Raw genomic sequence first — 21,672 nt, forward strand, 5'->3', positions numbered from 1 at the left:
CAACAGTTGCAGCATCCTACATCACGTGATTACCATTTGCAACCTTCCCAGTTGGTTTCCAACAAGCAAAGTCAATGGGGTACGCCAGATTTGCTTAAGGACCACTGGATTCACTTAATGGCACAGCAAAAAATGTCATAAAATTGGGCATAACTCATTTAACGACCACCTCTCTTAGCAACAGACATCCTGGTCCCAATTGTGGTCGAGGACTACCTGTATTTATATGGAAGGAAGATGCCCTGCATTTAAAACAATCCATCAAATAAAAGGAAGAATACATAGAAAAAATATATAGAAATAGACAAAAATCCTGTGCAATGTCCAGGTTCCTCATCTTAACATCCTAGAGTTGCCAGGTCCAGCTGAAAACCATTTGGGAAATTTTTATTGTGTCTGTCTGTCCATCCATTTACTCACTCCACAGAGAAGGGAAGAGAAGAGGAAGTGGGAACAGAGCTAGATGGAGATGAGACAAGATAAATAAGGGAGGGAGTTGCTTTATAAAATAAGTGAAATTCACTAGGCAGACAGCCTCTCCCAAGTAATTTCTAATCTTCAAAGGCAGCATCTCTTGCCCATTCTTCACTCTTCAATGGTTTTTTCCCCCCTCTACTTATCTGGAAATGTAAAACAACTCACCACTACTATTCTCAGATAATTACTTGGGGGAAAACCTCATGTTCCTATTGAGTAAATAGGTAATTCAGGTTATACATGTGACTGTCAGTGCATATAGGGAGGCGAGGCTGACTATGCTCTCACCAGCTGGTATTGCTATATTTAGGGTAGCAGAGCTGTGATAGCAAACAGAACATGACCCCGTGAACATGGGTCAACTAATTTTTAGATTTGAAGTCCTTCAGCCAGAATGGACAATGGCAAAAAATGGCTGAGGTCAAAGATCAAACTATCTGCAGGGCATTAGGCCTCCATCCTTAAGACTGTGTTGACTTATGTAACAAGTGGCTTTGGTGTGTATTTGTAATTTTTAGGAGTATTACTCTGAACCATTAAGACACAGGATCCCTTCAGGAAGCAGTGCTGGTCATCTGATGTAACTAGACTGAAAAGAACATGCCAGATATAAATCCATATGAAAAAAAACTGATTTGGCTGCATTATTGAAATTTAGGTTCCAAAATGGCGAATATGCTTGGGGAATTCTAAATCAAATTTTAGTTTTCTGGGAGTTGGGTTAGAAAGATAGGGGTTTTTTTTGTACTTTTATAATAACTCTATGAATCTTCTGTTACATTTGTTACAACTCGGGCTTGTTTGAAATGAACTTAGAGCTAGAGAAAGGAATTTGACCCTGAGCTGGGAGAGTACTCTTTTCCCAGAGAAAGCAGTCCCATGTCAGCAATTTTACTGCAAAATGAGAAAAGATAACGAGGTAGAGAGAGCAATATGGAATATAGACTTTATCTATGGGCGAGGCTGACTGATAAATATTAACAAGAAAGCAACCAGAAAGTTATTTCACTTGCTGCTACGTTGTCTCACATTTATTGTAAATATACAGGTCCTTAACTCATTTGAATGAGTTACGGTGAGGTACAGACAGTGTTTCAGAGATCAGAAGGTAATGTTGTAGAACCCTCATTACTTCCTGTTCAAACAGTTCTTTGTCATTGTCTTGCTATGTTTCATGTCAGACCAGTTCTGCAAGTTTATGAAATGCTTTAAGTAATGTTTGGAAGAAAAATGAAATAGTATATACAGTGAAATCCGCATTGCTGCACTAGATACATTTAAAGTTATTGTAGGTATACCTACCTATAGCGGTTGTGACATTATGATGACCTTTGTTAATCAGATCTCATCCTTATCCTCTGTGGGGAAAGAAAGTGTCTGTATTTGTGGTAATAGAGGCAAAATAGCTACATAAAATAACAGTTTGTTTTCTAGTAAAATTAATGCTAATCCAGAATCTATTTGTCAATTTGTATAGTCTTTCTCTCTCCACAGAATATTGATTTGTACAGAACCTTAATTAGGTGACAAAGCTAATTGGACTTTCTTCTATTGCAGACTATTCCTCTTTTTTTGTTCCTATTAGGTTTGTACAGATATCAAGCAATCAATGCTAAATACAGGCTGGTATTTCAAAAAGGAAATAACTTCCATTGTTCTGTAGTGGAAATTGGCCAGCTGCCACCCTGAGGTTTACCTCAAAAACTTAGTATAAGTTTTCAATTCAGATCTCTGGCAAAAGCAATTGATGGACAAGGATAAAAGGAAGCAAGTATGTGTTTATGTATCTGATGGACAGAGAGTAGTTAGTGTCGAAAAGAGAAGGAGGAACAGATGGTTCTGCATATTTTTGGCTCATATTGCCTGATAGATTATCTTCATTTGAACTTAGTTCTCAATATAAAGAAAGTCACCAATTCTTACTCTACAGAAATAGGTATAAACATCCTGTAGTATAATTGAGATGGTAGGCTGTGAAATATTTGGAGAATTTTAAACAAGAGTCTAGGGAAAAATAATTAAGTACCATAGTAGGTTGAAGTTTCTTGCAAAAGACATAAAATAATTGATGAAAGATACAGCTTCTAAAAATATTAAATTCTGTACTTAAAGCTTATTACACATATACCTCTCAAAGTATTTGTGAACCTTCCAACCCTGTTAATATGTATGTGAAGATAGGGATGTTATTTTAGATGTCTTTATATCAGCTCTTTCATCTTGATGCAGGCCATGTAGGAAAATGATTTACAATTGCCTTTTTCCTTTCCTTTTTTATATCTGAACTATAGTGTTCTATTTATTGTTGACCTGATATAAAATTGTACAGATTTGGGAACTGCTTTCTTATATTTTAATCTTTCTGTCTGCATGGAAATGTCTCCTAAATCACTGTTCATTGGCGTCATATTTTTAAAAGTTAGAAAATTGTATCATCATTTTTACTTTTTTGAAATTGGGATTTCACTTCAACAGTTCTGGTAGAGGGAGAACAAATGCACTGTAGGGATAAAATTGACAAGAATGTTTTTCTCTAGTATAAAAAAATTGCAGAACTTTAAGCTGATATGGCAGAAGTAGTAGGAAGAAATGTGAAAAGGCAATAAATACTTGTTTATATAATCATATTGGATTCTTAATTGCAGGCATTGGAACAGAAAGGGGAGGGTGCATGTCCACAAGTATTTTTCTGAAATGTGGTTCAAATGTCCCCCACTATAGTCACTACAATTACTCTAAATTTCATCACATTCTGGCCCCAAAAGTGGTTACAAGTCAGCAACTGTTCCAGCTTCTGGAGAGCATATTTTGACAACTGTAATGAAAGCATAGGTTTTGCATGATTTAAATGTAGTAAGTTTGAGATCAGTGGTACTGTATCTGTGGACACCATAGTGTCCTATCATCTCTGTACTTACTTGCTGAATCCTGCACCCCTACTATTTAATGTTTGATGTGCCCTGTAAGCTCAACTGTGATGCTGTGTCTTCACCCCTTCTGTTCCACAGCATTCCTCTGAGCCTCAAATGAATCAAGCATATTCTCTGAAAAAGAAAGAAGCAGATCGGAAATTCATTTTTTTACATGCCCAGCTAGCCGGTTAAAATTTCTTTTTAAAAAAATGTAGTGGGAAGAGAAAAAATAATACTTTTGCCTGTATATGTGAACAATTATAGAGGTGTTCAGTAGTTTTTAATTCTGAAATGTTTGTTTTGGGACAATTTTTTCAGTGTTTATATTTGCTTTGGGGAAATTCTTCAAAATGTATTCATTTTTGCAGGGGGCAAGATTAGTTTTGCCTTTGGGTTTATTTGAATAGTTATGCTTGTTTGTATGTACCTTTTGGGATTTTTCTCTGAATCATCAGTTTTTACTCTGTAGATTTATTTTTAATTCCATTATTTATCTGCTTTATGGACTCAAATCTGTGATTTATAATTTGGGTTGTCTTCCTTATGGGCATTCTCTTGGATAGTGACACATATTTGAGCCTCAACAGTTACCAGTCTCTGTTTTCATTCTGTGAAATGGACATATTTTTAATGCCATGTTGAGTTAAATATGTAGCTTTATATTTGGGGCTTACATCCAACCTCTGCTTTCTACTGTGCGGATGTGTTTATCCCATCAAAACTATTATTTTGTAATTGTGCTGGTGAGAGTTTCTTGATTTTTCTTATGTCCCCCTCTGACCAAAAAAAGTTTGAATGAGGCCTGTATATTAACTGAAGTAACAGAAGTGTGTAGGTCTGATTTTGACATGAATAATGTGTCTGTTAAACCCAACTGGTATTAGTCGATTTCATTTGCAGAAGTGGATTTTATTTTACATCCTCCCTGTAGCTTGTTTTTAAAGTTCTGAAATTCTTGGGAACTCAAGACTGACAAATAATACACAGAGCTATGTTCAAGCAGGATGTGAGTAAAGAGGAAAAAGCTATCAGTCTCTGTCACACACCAGTGCTGGCTGCTTTCAGAAGCCTGCTGCATCAGGATAGCTATATTTAGCAGATTCATTTTGACTACCTCAAAGTTGTAGTATGTTTCTGCATATTTTAAGCATATCTCAGACCCAACCAATCTGTCCTTAAATTGTTTTTCTGTCTCTTGATGGTCACTGTGACATTTGTTTCGATAAAAGGACAATTTACTACATGTTTTACCAAAGCCCTTGCTTCTTTTTTGAAAATGTTCAGAGCTGTTGACCAATGTTGGGATAACTCTGGAGACAGCACTGGATAAAAATTTCTTTTGACAGAATCAAAATGAGGCAATTAATGTTAAATTTCTTTCTTTGTGGAAATGAAATAAGAAAAAAGAGATTGCTTTCAATAATAATAAAAACAAAATGGGGAGCATACAGATTAATTTTGCATTTTGAAATAATTTTTTTAATGGATTAGCATATTCATTTTGCTCTTAATTATTTCTTTTTTCCCTCAGTTTTTCTTTGAAGGCCTATGTTTATTTTAATGAGATTAGCAATGGATATGAAAATTAGATTATTGAATATATTTATTGAGATTGTTCTGAGGTAGAATGGCAGTATACAGAAAATTTGTGTCATATTGTGGTGGCTACAATATAAAACAGCCTTTGTGTGTTGTCTTAATCTTCATATCATCCTTAACAAGCAAGTTCAGAATGGAAGCAATATGCTCCTTATTTTTACATGCTTTATATTATTATATTTTATTCTCTCTGTTTTATACTGTCCTTGTTTTTCCATGTGCTTTAGTAAAAGTTGTGTGTGTGATAGTAAAAGACAGATAGGTAGACAATGAGTTTGAATCTGATGTCTTTTTGCCATGATATTTAGATGGGTAGATGGTAGAACTTTTTTATATGTTATAAACACATAAAGGTTGATCTAGTTACTTAAACATATTCAGATTGGCTTTTTTAATAATGGTATTTAAAAATAACTTATACAAAATCTGTCAGTAGGAAAATTCTAAATCCTTGAAGCAATTTCAAATTCACTCAAATTTAAAAATTTGCCTAAACCAATAGAAAGAGTTCAGCACAATTGTAAAAAAGTATACATGCTGTAGTATATCACCTTGAGTTCATGAGAATCATCCAAGTATTTTTCCCTTTTATCATAAGAATATTTTCTGAAAAAACATGTAGCCTGTATTCCTGTACAGTACATAAGACACTTGGCCTGTCTTAGTGCAGCCTTCACTAATTTGGTGCCATTCAGATGACTTGGACTACAATCTTTATCATCCCTAGCCAACAAAATAGTAGGCTCTTATTACAGATCATAATGGAATTCAGTTGTCTATATATGGACTGTTGTTACTATGTATGCATTATAATTTTGGGATTGCTTAATTAGATCAACCTTTTTGTGTATTTATTTTGCAGGATATTTTTGTCTGTATGTTTCCTGTATCTGTATGATGTCTGCTGTAAAGGGGGACTAATAGCGATAAAGGGTACGTGTTTATTTTTATGTCCTGTCATGGTTTCACAGAATGCATTTGAGATTAATCTCAGTTGTAACATTCCCTGTCTATATAGTAATCTTCTAGGACCATCAAGAAGGTGTCCTATATGCTCTTTTTTTGACAGCATGCTTGGGTTTGATTTCGCCTATAGCCTGCTGGATGGCTTGCTGTCTTGATTTACCTGTTCAGAATATGTACAGTTCCTAACTTCTGACTGTGGCATGTTGTGTTGTGATTTAGTAGGCCTGAAAATATGATACCTTGTTTCATGGCCAGACCTTTTAGAAACCCCTTGGTTCTGCCCTTCAGTGTTCTTGACTGAATATGTTTTCATCCTCCCACCATTTTTTTTTCCTGGCCAACTTTCATTATCTTCAATTCTAGCTGTCACAATTATTCACCAGCACACAATATGCTTTAATAATCTTACAATGGGAATAATCTATTATATGTATGCTGCATGATCTTCCATCACATTTCTTTTCATTAATTGCCCTGTTCCTTTAATTGTTTTAATGCATCCTCATTAACACCTAACAGGAAACAGTTATTAATTTAATTCAGATTGAGCAAAGGAGCAATCTGCCTTTTGTAACCATAATTTCACTTCCAAATTAAGTTGGTTATGGTAACTCATACTGCTCAGTCCCAGATTATGTTGATTCTGTGATAAATATTACCTTTAAAAATGGCTAAACATTGTCATATATTCATCATACTACAGATTACAAAATATTAGAAATTAGAGATTATTAGTTATAAATACCGGGAAAATGTTATGCATTCAGGGAACTGTGACTGTTTTCTGTCAGGGGTTATATTAGAAATTCTTCGTGTGCTAACTCCAGTATACATTTGTCTTTCTGTGGCAGATTACCTCAATGTATGCCTCACAGAATGCTACATTCTGCCCCATACTTTCATACTTAACTATCTTCTGTTTGGGAGTTCAGGAGTTTTGGATAAGGAAAACCTGCAGCGTTCATAGGTGCCCTGTTTCAGGTTTCATACTCACACACATTCAGTTTCTAGATGAAAATAGCAATTTACTCCAGGCTGAGCAGATAACGCAGACAAGGGAAGGAATGTAAATCACAAAGTCTCTTGGAAAGAAAGCTTGCCTAGGTAGTTTCACTTTCAACAGAAACACACAGAAGAGTAGTCAAAATCCAGTCCGAAGTTCAGAGAGCCAAATCAGGTTTATCAGCCTCAGGCTGACATTCCACTGGTTCAGCTGGAGCAACTTCTTCAGAGTCAGAGAGAGTCCTCAGCCATGACAATAGGGTTCATTGTATAGCTGATTTAATATATTGCTTAGTACACTAGATTGTTTGGCTTCTATTGACTTTATAGCTAATATACTTTAAACATTAGTTTCAGGAAATCAAAGTGGCACATAATGCATTGCTCTTGTGCTCTTTACTTTAGAGATAGGCAAAAAGTGGCTCAGGATCTACTGATAGATCAGATCCCTTGCCTGTTTCACGAGATCAGCAAAGGTTTCTGATTCCCTGTTTGCAGGAGCAACAGTAGAGTACTTAGGAGTTCATTCTTGTGTGAAAGGACTGTGATCTTTGCTTGTTTTTGGACTAGTACTCAAAACCTACATTTTTGGACTCAGAATTCTTTAACTGTAAGTATCCTCTGCATCCTATTCTGGCTGACAGATCTTGGTACTCTAGAAAAAAGCAAAGTAGATTCCACAAACCTAAAGTGCCAGTTCTATTCGGTAAGAGATCACTGTCATACGAGGGAGAGACTACAGTTCAGTGACTTGTTTCTGAAAAAATTGCCTCCACTAGCACTTCAAGAATGAAATTATTTTTAATACAAGCAAAAACTTAGTATCATGTTTTCAAAAATATCTCCTTTTTTCTTTTTAAAAGTATTCTCATATCAAAATAGTTTGTAGTATTATATAGTGTTATAAGTATAAATTGTTGCTAACTAAAGGACTGCTTTATTACTGGTCCTGAGTATCTAGCTGATTGTGTGCAGTAATATTTGTGTTGCTGTGTAATAAACTATGACTGTGTAATAGACACTTTATTTAAATTAATTGAAAACAAACCTGTTCTGTTATGTCTAGGATTACTGGTGAGTAAAACAGAAGGCAGACAATGGGTATTAGTATGTTTCTGTAAAGTGTGCATATGGGTATGTTGGATACAATCTTTTCTTATTCTGGAACTAGCCACTCTCTCTTAGGCCATATTAGATATATATTCACTAAAATCAGGAATTATATTCTACTCTAGCTCAATATGTGCATTGACCATTTATCTGTGCATAAACTGAAAACTGCACAGCACATATTTCAAAAGATGAAGATGTAGGTTCCCTTTCTCCGACACAGGAATGCATGTATTTTACTGTTTAAAAAAGGAGAGATTTATCAACTGAAGCAAGGCAAACTGCATAACTATGGTGGTAATAGTAGTTAGGAGAATATCATGCTGGTATGTTAGAATGAATGCAGAATTTTTGGAGCACAGAAAGCTTAGGGGGAGGTCTTTTTTTTTTAATCTTCAGGAGAATCTTTAATTCTTTTCATGTAAACCTTTAAAATAGCCTACTTGGTTTCCACATGAGATTATTTTACAGTAAACTCTAACTCTAGTATGTAAATGTGTCTACATGTGTCAGAGATAGTGGGTAGTTTGAGTGAAAGTATTATGTGTGTGCATACAGAATTTGTGGGGGAGGGGGTTAATGAATGTGCACAGTGGGATATCTCTGCTCACTTGGATCTCTAGCCACATACTATGGTTATATGTTGCACTGACACATTTGCCCAGAGTCACTCTGGATAGCTTCCCATAAACAATATAAGAAGTGTAATTGCTCTATAACATACTTCCTCTCTCTTCTACCTCTGATGAAGTAGTCTGCTCTTTTGGAAACTGAAACCCTAATAAGGCAGGTCTTCATTGTTTCCCTTCTCTTCTAGTATCTCTGGCTTTTGGACACAATTTTCTTACCTTACAGGTTATTACTCCATGTCGGAAACTCATCTTATGTGCTGACAACAGAAAAGAAATGGAAGACTGGATTGCCGCACTAAAAACTGTACAGAATCGTGAACATTTTGAGGTAAAAATATAGATCCATTTCTTACATTACGGACCACCAGGATATTTACTGCTTCTTATTCTTGTATGCTGTATGTTTCTTCAGTTATGATTCAGTATTCTTTAAGGTCAGTCGTCATTTATCAATCGAAGCAAATATTTGTAGCTCAGGGTTGAACTGTGGAGTCCTTGGTGCTCTCTGAGCCTTGTTGTTTTCTTGCAGACGTTTCATTGCCAGACTAGGCAACATCTTCAGTGCAAAGAGGGAGTGGGCCTTGCTCTCTGTTTATATACCGTGGTTTGTCCTACTCGTGTTGGTGGAGGTGTTGTTTTCTCTTTGGGAGTTCCTTGATTGGGCTCTTGTTTGCTGCTTGGTTGATTGAGTTAATAGCTCCTTGATTAAGGTATAATGTACTGTTTGATTGTTCATCTGGTGTTAAGATTGTAAATTATCTTTTTCAGCATGGAGGCTCACTAGCTTTTTGTCCCTTTCTGGCAGCTGCAAAAGGGATAGTGGGGCATTATGTCCCCAGAGTGGACATAGCTGCAAATCAGGTGGTAGGGGCCACATGCAGAAAGCGGGTTAAGTCCCTCTGGGCTACATAACCATCTTTGATTTAGCAAGAATATCAACAAAAAACTAGGCTATAATTAAGCATAGTTTTGTTAAGAAATTAGTAACCAAAAGTGTTTACCTTTATTTTGGAAACCATCTCTTTGTATGATTGTATAAGTAGAAGACTTGTTAATATATTAATACTATATATATACATATATATACAAAAGCTGGCTTGCAGCTAAACCTCAAAAAAACCAAGATTATGGCAACCAGCTTGATTGATAACTGGCAAATAGAGGGAGAAAATGTAGAAGCAGTGAAAGACTTTGTATTCCTAGGTGCAAAGATTACTGCAGATGCTGACTGCAGTCAGGAAATTAGAAGACGCTTAATCCTTGGGAGAAGAGCAATGACAAATCTCAATAAAATAGTTAAGAGCAGAGACATCCCACTGACAACAAAGGTCCGCATAGTTAAAGCAATGGTGTTCCCCGTAGTAACATATGGCTGCGAGAGCTGGACCATAAGGAAGGCTGAGAGAAGGAAGATCGATGCTTTTGAACTGTGGTGTTGGAGGAAAATTCTGAGGGTGCCTTGGACTGCAAGAAGATCAAACCAGTCCATCCTCCAGGAAATTAAGCCAGACTGCTCACTTGAGGGAATGATATTAAAGGCCAAACTGAAATACTTTGGTCACATAATGAGAAGACAGGACACCCTGGAGAAGATGCTGATGCTAGGGAGAGTGGAGGGCAAAAGGAAGAGGGGCCGACCAAGGGCAAGATGGATGGATGATATTCGAGAGGTGACGGACTCATCCCTGGGGGAGCTGGGGGTGTTGACCGACAGGAAGCTCTGGCGTGGGCTGGTCCATGAAGTCACGAAGAGTCAGAAGCGACTAAACGAATAAACAACAACATATATATACATACATGCATACATAAAATAAGCTTCTATATTAAGATTAGTAGATTGTATAAGTAGAAGACGTTACTATATTAATAGCTCTCTGAGGTGAATCCAGAAATGAGCTATTAATATATATTTTTATCAAAAGAAATCATACAACACAAAAATATAAAGTTAAAATAAATATACAGAAACCAACCAATACATAAATATGTAACTAAGAGTCACGTTTAACAATTCTGTTGTCACTGGGTTTGCCAGCAATAATCCTCTCTTGAACTTGATGAAGCCACAGGAATTGAAGGACTTGACTAGAAAAGAATCTTTGTTGCAGATATAAGCAGCCTAAATAAGATGAAGAACAGCTTCCAGAAGATTGTGAATCTGGTTCTATATATGCAGTGTATATTCATTCATTCATTCATTCATTCATTCATTCATTCATTCATTCATGCAGTTTCAAGGCTGCCTGTCTCCTCAAGGGCTCTGGGCGGCTTACAATTAAAAAAATTAAGAGAAAATAACATATATCAAAGAAAGACAATACAGCTGACTGGAAGACAGAACCACAAACCAAAGGGGCTCAATCACCATCCTAACCAAAAGCCTGGGAGAACAGCCAGATCTTTAACAATTTGTAAAAACTTAAAAGCATGGAGCAGTGCAGATCCCCTAAATGCCTCAATGTTTAAATCCTAGGCTTCTTTATACCAGCCTTTTTAATGAATGTGTTGGAATGTGTTTCTCATGCTGCCTGGCTGTTTGCACCTGACCTGTGATTACACAGTGGTCCTGTCTGGTACCAGGATTGTTTCCTGCCTTGCCAACAACAACCCTCACACCTATAGTGGCAGGGTAAGGAGAAACCATGGTGGAACAATTGTCCCTTTCTAAGCCCTGTACACATTTTCCTTTGCCTTCTCTCAGGAAATGGTTTTCAAGCCATGTTGCAGGTTTTTCCTTTTTTTAAATTGTAATGCACACTGCTTTAAGTGAGAGAATAAATAGCAACACCAGTTCCAAGATTGTTTCAGTTTTCTATTCATTTTGAGAATATCTCTGGGGCATGGGGGTGCTTTGGATCCAGATCTCTAGTCTTTTCTGATCAAACTCAACATGCCTTTAAAATATATTTTGTTTTCCCTTGCTGGTAATGGAATGCTTCTGGTAGGGTAACTATATCAGTAGAAAGTTGTGGTGTGGTCCAGAAAGGACCTCCTCAGGTAGACTTCTCCATGATATCAGATGGTCCCAGGTGTGTCCTCCCAAGTACTACAGTTTGGTTCTTTTAAAATAGTAATTGTGCTTTAAAATCTGAGAGAAGATATTTTGTATTTGTTGTCTTTTGACATTTCCTTCTGTAAAACTGAGGTACATTTAGAAAACTATGAATGTGAAATATATTTCATCTACCTTTGCAGCATATTTTTGTTTTTAATAATTAATTTGAAAAAAAATTACATGATCCTGTTAAGCAATTACTATTTCCCAGTAGCTTTAAGGATTACAGTACAATAAATTATCAACAAGCTACAGGAAATGTTCAAACTAGTGGATATGTAATCTTATCCTACAACACAGTGCTCTGCTAAATGGGTTGCTCCCTTCCAACTGTGATTAAATGAAAACATTGACTATTAGTTCCCATAGAGAAGTTCTTTAAGTTTCAACAGCCTCTTGTTTCTAGTGGCTAGTGTTGCAGTTTATCAGTCAAGCCAAATTCAAAGATTATGCTCTAGTATTCTAATTAAAAATTATTGCTGGTGGCCATTTCTTGCTCTCTCATTAATCTTTATAATGTATAGGTTGGAAGGATCCATTTTATCCCCACTGTACTTTTTAGTTTATTTACCATTTTTTCCTTATTTGACCTACGGAATAGCATTCTTATTCCTCAATTTTTCTGTAGTTAATATACTCTATATTGGCACAAATCTTGATTCATAAAAATATAATATTCATTTTATTTTATGTTACATTTATTTTTAAGCCATCTTAGGTTTTTTTCTTTAATTCATTTGCAGTCTACCCAGTACAGCATGGACCATTTTTCAGGAATGCATAACTGGTATGCTTGTTCACATGCACGCCCAACATACTGCAATGTGTGTCGAGAGGCATTATCTGGGGTCACATCTCATGGACTCTCCTGTGAAGGTAAACATTTCCTTACAATATCTTGCTTGGCACATGAAATCATGGGCTTGCAATGACATATCAAAACCAGTCTGCATTAGTTAAATAATAATCAAAAGAGTTTTAATAGAATAAAGTGAAGTGTTTCATTTCATATCTTGGTATTTGACAAATGGAACTCACAAAACTCACAAAAAATAAAAGTAATACTACAGCCAAGTTAGCCCAGTACAGAACGAAGCCTGTTAGGCTTTGATTCTGTATGTGCTTCCAGTTTATGAATTCCCGATGCAGCCAATCAGTAAGAAACCCCCCCAAAACAAAAGCAAACAAAAACTATAGACACCAAAAATGAGGAGTAGAAAAGATGGAAAATACAATTTCTCACAACTCAATTCATTATGTACTTGCCCCCCCCTTTTTTTTTGTTAGTATGCAAATTTAAAGCCCATAAGAGGTGTGCTGTCCGGGCAACTAATAACTGCAAATGGACAACGCTGGCATCCATTGGGAAGGATATCATTGAAGATGAAGATGGGGTATGTAAAATATTTTTCAAAGGTTGAATTTTACCAAGAATATCGAAAGAACACTGAATTAAGTGGCTTCTTCTGTTAAGACACTATGGAGGTTTCAGTGAGGGACATCTATAACTTTTTCTGGAGCACAGGGACATTTATTTATTTATTTCTAATATTTCTATGCTGCTCCCACTTCAGCTGGTTCGGGAAACTATGCTGTTTGTTTAAAAATAACAGTTGCTCCTGAGATTAGAAAAATTTGGTGATCTTAAGATGGAGGAAATATATCAAACAAACAATCAAAGGAAAACTTGTAATAATGGGTGCCTTTAATTATCTTGTATATTCTGATTTCCATATAAAATAACTAATTATAGAACCAGAGAGAGAGAGAGAAAACGATCCCTTGCTTAGTTCTAAATAGTGCTCCTGATCGAATGAGGGAGCTCAAGAACTTTCTTTATAGTTCTGTAAAGTGAAAGGATAAATAATGGAAAATTGGTTTTAAGTCAAGTATACTGTTTTTAGAGGATCTCATTCTCCCCTCTTATTGGGATACTGATTAAAAGGAAACTAAACAAATTAATTAAACAGTAAGTAAAGAATTTACTTTCTATAATAGTTTCAAAATAGCCTGTTAGTATGTTGAAGTAATTTAAATAAAAGCTAAAATACGTGTACCACAGATTAGAAAAAGTGCAAATTAACAAGCAGAATCAAGATAGCTATAAAAACAAATGTAAAATGAGGTAAATGAAACAGAACAGAACTTTCAGTAAAACACATATAACTGAAAAATAACTCATACAAAAATTATTGACCAAGCAAGTTTGAAAAGCCTGAACAAAAACACTATTAAATGACAAACAGGTAACTAATGTTTATTTTAATGTAATTTTTATCTGGCTATGTTTTAATGCTACTTATTGTAAACCACCCAGAGTCCCCCATTGGGGGAGATGGGCGGTGATATAAATTTAATAAATAAATAATAAATAAATAAATAATCACATTAGACCTCTAGAGGATAGGATGCAAAACAATTACTGAAGTGTGGATGGGAAAAATGTGAACAAATTGAATTAATTATTTACATCAGTCATTTATGTGGTTAATAAGGATAAACTGACATGCTTGAACAATTATATTGGAAAAATATTATTCAGCATGGTGAGACCCCCAATGGGTCGTGAAGGTTTCCCTAATTTCTAAGTAATAAAAGGGCGTTCTTATGCCAATCAGACATTTGAAAAATACTATGCCTGGCTCTTTCCAAGCCCTGTGGTATTCAATAAGCCTTGAAGAAGAGGCGAGATCTTTTTTCATTCAGCTGTGACTAAAAAATAAACCATAGTTACTCCTAGCAGTAGTGCGATTGAAAAAAGATCCCATGTGTTCTTTCAGCCTACGGTAGATACGTAAGGTGTGGTGCAGAAGCAGGCATTTCTCTGATTGACCCTGCTGTAAAGAAGAGAGTCAAATCTCTGCTGCTTCCTACCTTCTTCAGACCTCAGCACAAGTACAAACCTGCCTTATTTGTGAGACCCCTGGTTTAGGGAGTTTGAGAGAGAGGCAGATATTTCTGTAAGTTGCACTAGAGTTTGAATATGTTAAGCAGTGGAGGACTACCTTGTTTCTCATTTTCTCTAAGCGGCAGCATAAGAGAAATCTCAGGAAAGAAGGAAAGTGCAGTTGACTATTCATTTTTCTTGGGACCCTATGACATGAACTGGTAAGCTGACAGTTGAACTTGTGAAAATCTGCCTGGAGACATCCACTGCTATCCTAGATTCTTGATCTAATCCATCAGGGCTGCTTTAGGCATTTAAGAAGGCAGATCTTGATGCTAAATTACATGAACATGTGCTACTGTTGAAAGTGGTATAAAACAAGGAATGTGTGTGTTCAGCATGCGAAGAAGAAGTATCTGTTTATATTATAATGGCTCTTAAATCAGTCTTGTTAAAAAAAATTCTGGTTGAACAGATTTCAATGCCACACCAGTGGCTGGAAGGAAACCTACCTGTGAGTGCCAAATGCACAGTGTGTGATAAAACATGTGGCAGTGTCCTACGCTTGCAAGACTGGCGTTGTCTTTGGTGCAAAGCCATGGTGAGTAATCGTGGTGCAGTGTCCCTCTTTTGAGGGAGATGGGCGGTGACAAAATTTGAAATATAAATAAATAAAATTGTTGAGCAATTCTGCTCTCCTTTGCTATGCATAACAGGTGTATTCTCATAAGTGGAGGAAGCATTTCAAGTTTATTTTTACCAAATATAATTCTTCTAAGTCTTGAGAAAATGGCCATTCATAATAAAATGTGGAGCAATCTGATAGCCAGGAGAAATACATTAATTCTGTCATATGTAGAAATATTTTACTAAGTGGCAAGCTGCTATAATGTTAGCACCAAGAATTTACATTGAACAGGAGATTTGATAAATGGTTGGCTTGCTTACAAATGCCTTGTGACAAGAAAAAACCCATTTAAAAACAGTATAAATATATATGGAATAATTTCAAATTTGGAGTTTGAAACTTAACTACGGCCTTCTCTTAGTAGGCTGTCTTGTGTTTTGGCAAGGCCTATCTTAATGGTCAAATACACTAATACAGAACAATGTTGGATACATCACTGTATCCTCAGTGCAGATCCTAAACATAATGAATTTCTTGATATTTTATGTCTGTGTTACTCTGTGGGGAAAATATTAGAAAAGCATGTGAAAAGTCAGAAAGGAATATAGTACTTTAATAAAACTGTTGACTGTCTAGTTTTAATGCTCTACAGTTATTTACAGCTTTATTTCATAGAAAAAGATAAAAATAAAGCTGAAAAGAGTTTGCTATATCCTTCTAAGTATTCTGTATTTTAATTAAGCAGGTAGATGCTTCTCTACAAATTCTTGAAATTACTCACATTATTTATTTCCTGTTATATCAGTTTATTTGTGTCTTTCAAAGACCCAAATTAAAGCAAAGAACCTAATCAAACCAGGGTCTAGAAAATTTAGTGGGTGTGATTTCATTGTTACAGGTACATACCTCATGCAGAGACCTGTTACCAACAAAATGCCCCCTTGGCCTTTGTAAAGTATCTGTCATCCCTCCCACAGCTCTCAACAGCATTGATTCAGATGGTAAGTCATTAGCTACTGTTTGTCAGTGTTGTTGTCAAAGTTAGGGGAAAAGTGAGAGTGGGGATCAAAAACTATCCAATGATGACTGAAGATATTTATTGGCCATGGCATGCTGCACAACGTTTGGATGGAATAACTGGAGCACCTGGTGATGGGAAGGGAAATGAATAGAATATTCTGAAGAAGAGTATATCTGGCTATCTGGAACCTTAAAAAATTTGCACCGCAACATTTTATTGCAGATCTGATCTGTATTTTATACTCTTGTATTTCAAACTGATTAGTTCTAAAATAATTTTTGAAGTCAATTTGCTTTATCTTTTAGGTGAGGCCATAATGGTTAATGTATTAAAACAATCATTAGAATTGTAATTATAATTAATCCTCTGTAAATGTTTAACCATTAATCCTCCTCAATTATGCTTTATCCCCACTTAGGTTTCTGGAAAGCCACTTGTCCCCCTTCTTGTACAAGCCCTTTATTGGTCTTTGTCAACTCAAAAAGTGGAGACAATCAGGGTGTAAAGTTCCTACGAAGATTCAAACAGCTGTTAAATCCTGCACAAGTCTTTGATCTCATGAATGGAGGACCTCATCTTGGGTAGGCAAATTGTAAAGAAATGCTTAAACTTACTCTGCTTCTGAAAATGATCCATTCTTATCTTGTAGGAAAACGTACAGAATTGTTATATTACTGTAATTTAAAATAGCAGTTTATCTTTTGCACTGGTTCACTTGATATATTAGCCCAGACAGAGAAAACATGTGTTTTTGTAACATAGTGTAAGTATCATAGAAGATGTGTGTGATTTATTTGCATGGGGAGATAGGAATTGAAAGGAACCTAGTGTCTGCTCTGACAAAAACTGTGTGGAAAAGGGTATGCATATTTGATCTGTTGCAGACACAGGAGACACAGACGAAGTGCTTATCATAGCTCTATTGATTGAAGAGATGTGCAAAATGTTGGTGCATGAACCATCCTGTGCTCAGAATAACCAATTTGGAACAGTTAGAAACATGTGCTTTTGGTCTGGGCATACAGCTGAAGCTCACATGTTTGATCTGGGTATGGACCCATGTTACAGACAAAAGCGTTTCAGGAGGGGAGGAGCAGAAAAAAGATTGGACTGTTGGGTGATGGCACACAGTTCAGAAGAGATGAGAAAAAGAGCTTGCTGGGAAATTGAGGGGGACGAGTAGATAGGCCAGAAGTCAAGGGCATTGGTGCCAGCTAAGAATAAGCAGTGAAGATTGGGAAGGGACGGTGCAGGAGAAGAGAGAGGGTAAGGTGCAACAGCATTGCCCTATTCTGTCATAGGAACCTTCCAGATTTTTTATTGGCTGAAACCTGGCGCAGCCAAAATTTTCCAAGGTACTTGTGCCAAATCACAGTCCACCTAAAATGGTTTGACTGAACTTCTAAATGCAATGTGATTATTTCAGGCTCAGAACAAAATACATTTCCTGTTTTGTGCACATTCCTATTGAGCTATACCTTCATATATCAAAATTTGTTCTTAAGAAACATTCCTTTGCCATTCTCTCTTAAGTTATTTTGGTGAGTATATTTTATAAATAGGTATGGATTAGATCTAAAGGCAGTTTTCTCAGAACTGTTGTCATTTCCTTATATCAGATTGTTCTAATTGGTATTTAATAATGTTTTTGAATAAATAAGAATGATTTCAAATTTAGGAAGCTGTTTTATATCATATCAGATTATTGGTTTATCTAGCCCAGTACTGTATAATTTGCCACCAAGGGTCTTTAACCTAACATTTTCTGCATGCAAAGCAAGTGGTCGTTCACTGAGCAATTGTCCAGTATGTATTTGTTCTATTCACATCTAATATAAAAATAATATGCTCTCCTTTGCAAGACTCCATAAAGTCATTTGTATGTTGAAATGCACAAAGCTATGTTTTTTTTCTGAGAAGATGTATCTGCTTAATAAACAAATGTTCTAGTAATAAAACTCTAATCTGTATTCATTAGATGATTCTATAACTCAGAACTTATTCAGATTAATTAAAAATCCAATAAATGTCTTGTATTATTCCTGTGCAGAAAATGCATACAATGGATTTTCATTCCTAGCACTCTCAAATTTGAATAATATGTTTAATAGTAATTTTTTTCCCTGTGCAGTTTACGTTTATTTCAGAAATTCGACACTTTCCGAATTCTGGTGTGTGGTGGGGATGGAAGCGTTGGATGGGTTCTCTCTGAAATTGATAGCCTCAGTCTCCATAAACAGGTGCCTTTTTAACCCCAGAGTATTTACCCATATATGGAAAAGATAAATCCCCCCAAAGGGCAAACATCGTTCATGCCACAATTTTGTGAAAAATAATGAAGTGTCTGAACTTGAGAGATTATAAGGCAAATATGGGATTTCCAGGTTTAATTTGGGTTGCAGCAATTTGTTTGTTAATTTGTGTGGACATCGATAAAATCATAAATCCTTGAAAGTTCAGAGGTACTGTTCTACATAACTAGCAATTTATATAGAGTTGGTCACCATAAGGAATTTTTTAGATCATTGCAATTCCCAACCCTTTAATTGCACTTTCATGATAAAATTGGAAAGTCCCATGGTGTTAAATAGCTGTATATAAACAGCCTGCCACATGGAATTACTTCCTGGAGCATTTGAAGTGATTCCTGGGCTGGTATTTCACTTAGTGAAGTCTTAAGTCTTGAAATGGCTATTTTCTTGGAAAATACTGCTAATTAATTCTTTATTGTATTAAAATGGCAACAGCATCATAACAGTGAAACTAAAATGTTGGACTTTCACCAGTGATTAAAGGCACTGTTAATAACATCTGTGATTAAAATTAGTTTCCTCCCCTCAGTCCCTATTAAGAAATAGCAGGTTTGTTTTGGTTGTTGCCAGGCCCATGGAAAAGGAAAGCAAAAACTTTAGATACTCTGAAAACTTTTAAAATAAAAGTTATGCAATAATGCACTCATACACATTCCAAAAATTACAGTAAGGATTAGAAGGGATGATGAAAAAGACTTCAAATAAGCCCCCTTGAGCAATTCTTTTAAGAGAATGATGCAGAAAAATGTTTTAATAAATACCATGTGAGTAAAGAGAGGGCACAGATCAGGTATTCACTGAGGAAGCTCCAGTTGGCAGAAAGAAATTAAAAGGGAAAAGATGAAAAAGTGTGTATATAATATGAATGACACAACTAATCTCTTTATCATGTAATTTTATTTCTTGTATCTTTCTCCATTAAAGAAATTAGAATGAGTCTCTTCAGTGTCTCTCTTTTGTGATTGGTGGCAGTGAAGCTCTTTTGGTTATGCTTTGTTTTTATTTTTCCTTTCCTCTGTGTAGTGCCAGTTGGGGGTCTTGCCTTTAGGTACAGGCAATGACCTTGCACGTGTGCTAGGCTGGGGATCTGCTTGTGACGACGATACCCAACTCCCTCAAATATTGGAAAAGCTGGAAAGGGCCAGTACCAAAATGCTTGATAGGTAAGTGTCATTATATAATGCTATCCAGTGCCCCTAGCTTTTACTCTGAATCTGAACTTAACACCAAGAAAGATCAGCCTCTGGAAGACTTCAGTTATGTAAGAACATCCTTTTACATAAATTGATATAAACTGCCTAGAGGTACAATTTTATATATGTGAGCTTGAATGCCCTCTATTACTCTGATGGTGTCTACTTTCCTCATTGTCAGTATATATGCATTATGTTTAAATGCCTTAAATTTTACAAGTCTTTTAACAAAACTTGGTTATCTAGGAGGATCAGTTGCATTGCTATAATGTGCCATTCTGCATTCCTGAAAATGGTTGAGATGTTTAAGTAATTTTGACTTCAGTAAAAGCTTTGTATTCCAAGCTAAGAAAGTATATCCCTGCCTTTTACATATTGGCAAAATGTGTACAACTTTAATACTGAAAGGGATATTTTTAAGGAAGATAACATTATTCTGACTTGTTTGATTTATAATTTTAATATACATTATGAAACTAAACATATCTGGTTTACTTCTGTATTATAAATGGTAATGTTCAGAATAGTAAAGTCTGAAAATTGTTTTATCAGGATATGTGTCTTGCTCTGTAGAAATATTAGTCATATGCTACTTAATAATTATGCATTAAATGTTAAACTGGAAAGCATTAACTTGGGAAGTTTTTAGTCTGGTATTCTGTAAAACTTTCTGATTTCTGTAGCAGTCAGTACTCTTGTAATTATGATTAACATCTCTTCTTGTATATTCAGAATTTCTTAAGCATAGCAGGAATTGCTTTGGTTAAACATTACTGTCATCTTTTTCTACTAATTTAAGACCATTTTTACTGGATGTAGAAGAGATGAACTTTAATGCCCATTCTGTATGTATATAATACATGTGTGTATGTGTATGCTATGTATGTATGTATGTATGTATACATATGTGTGCCTGTGAATATCCATGCTTACTGGCCCTGAACTCACACATTTTGCATCTGAATCAATAAAAGATCAAAATGAGCTGTGTCTGCTATTCATTTTTAATAGTATACAGAATCTGATTTGTAGTAATTGGTATAATAAATCTGTTTTACTAGATGGAGCATTATGGTATATGAAACAAAACTCCCTCGTCAAACATCAGCTTCTACAGTTATTGAAGAATTTAGTGAAAGTTCTGAGGTAGGTAGTTATTAAACAGAAGGAAGTATAAAGGAAGAATGTTAAGCTAGAAAACTGAGGTGATAGCTAAATAAAGTAAAATTCAGATAATATGAAAGAGCACTAAAACATATAATCTTTGGAGCACTAAAGAGGGTTATGGCGCTTTATGTAGGTGAAAAATATTCAGAGAGGTTCAAACAAAATCATTGACTGGAGACCTGAAGTTTAAAGTAGGAGAAGGTAAAGTTAGACCTTTCAGTTGTTGAATTCCAAAATTGTCAAATCCCAGTATAGCCAACATCTAGAGGCCCACATGTTCCCCATTCTTGTTTTACTGCAATAATTTCCCTTGCCAAATATGCTGTAACATTTATTTATTTTAAAATATTTGAACTCTGCCCCCCATTAGAAAAGACACTTTTCAATCAAGTTGTGCGATCTTATATAATATTTCCTGTAGAATAAATTGAAAACGTTTCTCCATCTTTATGGGGAGCCAAAATACAGCATGTATGAATTAGTTCTGACTTTGTGCTTTGCAATACTGGCAGAAATAATATAATTTTCTATGTCTGATTTCACAAGGTACAGCAGATTCTCTTCTATGAAGACTCTGTGGCTGCTCATTTATCCAAAATCTTGACATCTGACCAACATTCAGTGGTCATCTCATCAGCCAAGTAAGTACTAAGAAGGAAACTCACATATAGAAGCTAGATGTTGTGAGAGAGAACAGGTAATTATTGCTTA

General features: G+C 35.6%; 1 protein-coding gene across 8 annotated transcripts in view; it reads left to right on the top strand.

Moving 5' to 3' along the window:
• DGKD (diacylglycerol kinase delta) overlaps nt 1-21,672 on the top strand; it is a 91,715-nt gene that overhangs the window by 45,243 nt on the left and 24,800 nt on the right. For 6 of the 8 annotated variants that reach the window (XM_063306909.1, XM_063306904.1, XM_063306903.1 and 3 more), the window contains 10 exons: nt 8,922-9,026; nt 12,497-12,629; nt 13,041-13,147; nt 15,116-15,241; nt 16,167-16,269; nt 16,708-16,870; nt 18,421-18,529; nt 19,625-19,764; nt 20,856-20,940; nt 21,508-21,602. In XM_063306909.1, the coding sequence (XP_063162979.1) occupies nt 8,922-9,026; nt 12,497-12,629; nt 13,041-13,147; nt 15,116-15,241; nt 16,167-16,269; nt 16,708-16,870; nt 18,421-18,529; nt 19,625-19,764; nt 20,856-20,940; nt 21,508-21,602 (1,166 nt within the window). Of the gene's footprint in view, nt 1-5,850; nt 5,922-8,921; nt 9,027-12,496; nt 12,630-13,040; nt 13,148-14,785; nt 14,862-15,115; nt 15,242-16,166; nt 16,270-16,707; nt 16,871-18,420; nt 18,530-19,624; nt 19,765-20,855; nt 20,941-21,507; nt 21,603-21,672 lie in introns of those variants that run through there. The other 2 variants (XM_063306905.1, XM_063306910.1) reach the window with 2 other exon arrangements.

The sequence above is a fragment of the Candoia aspera genome, chromosome 6 (genome assembly GCF_035149785.1).
Source record: "Candoia aspera isolate rCanAsp1 chromosome 6, rCanAsp1.hap2, whole genome shotgun sequence".
NCBI lineage: Eukaryota > Metazoa > Chordata > Lepidosauria > Squamata > Boidae > Candoia > Candoia aspera.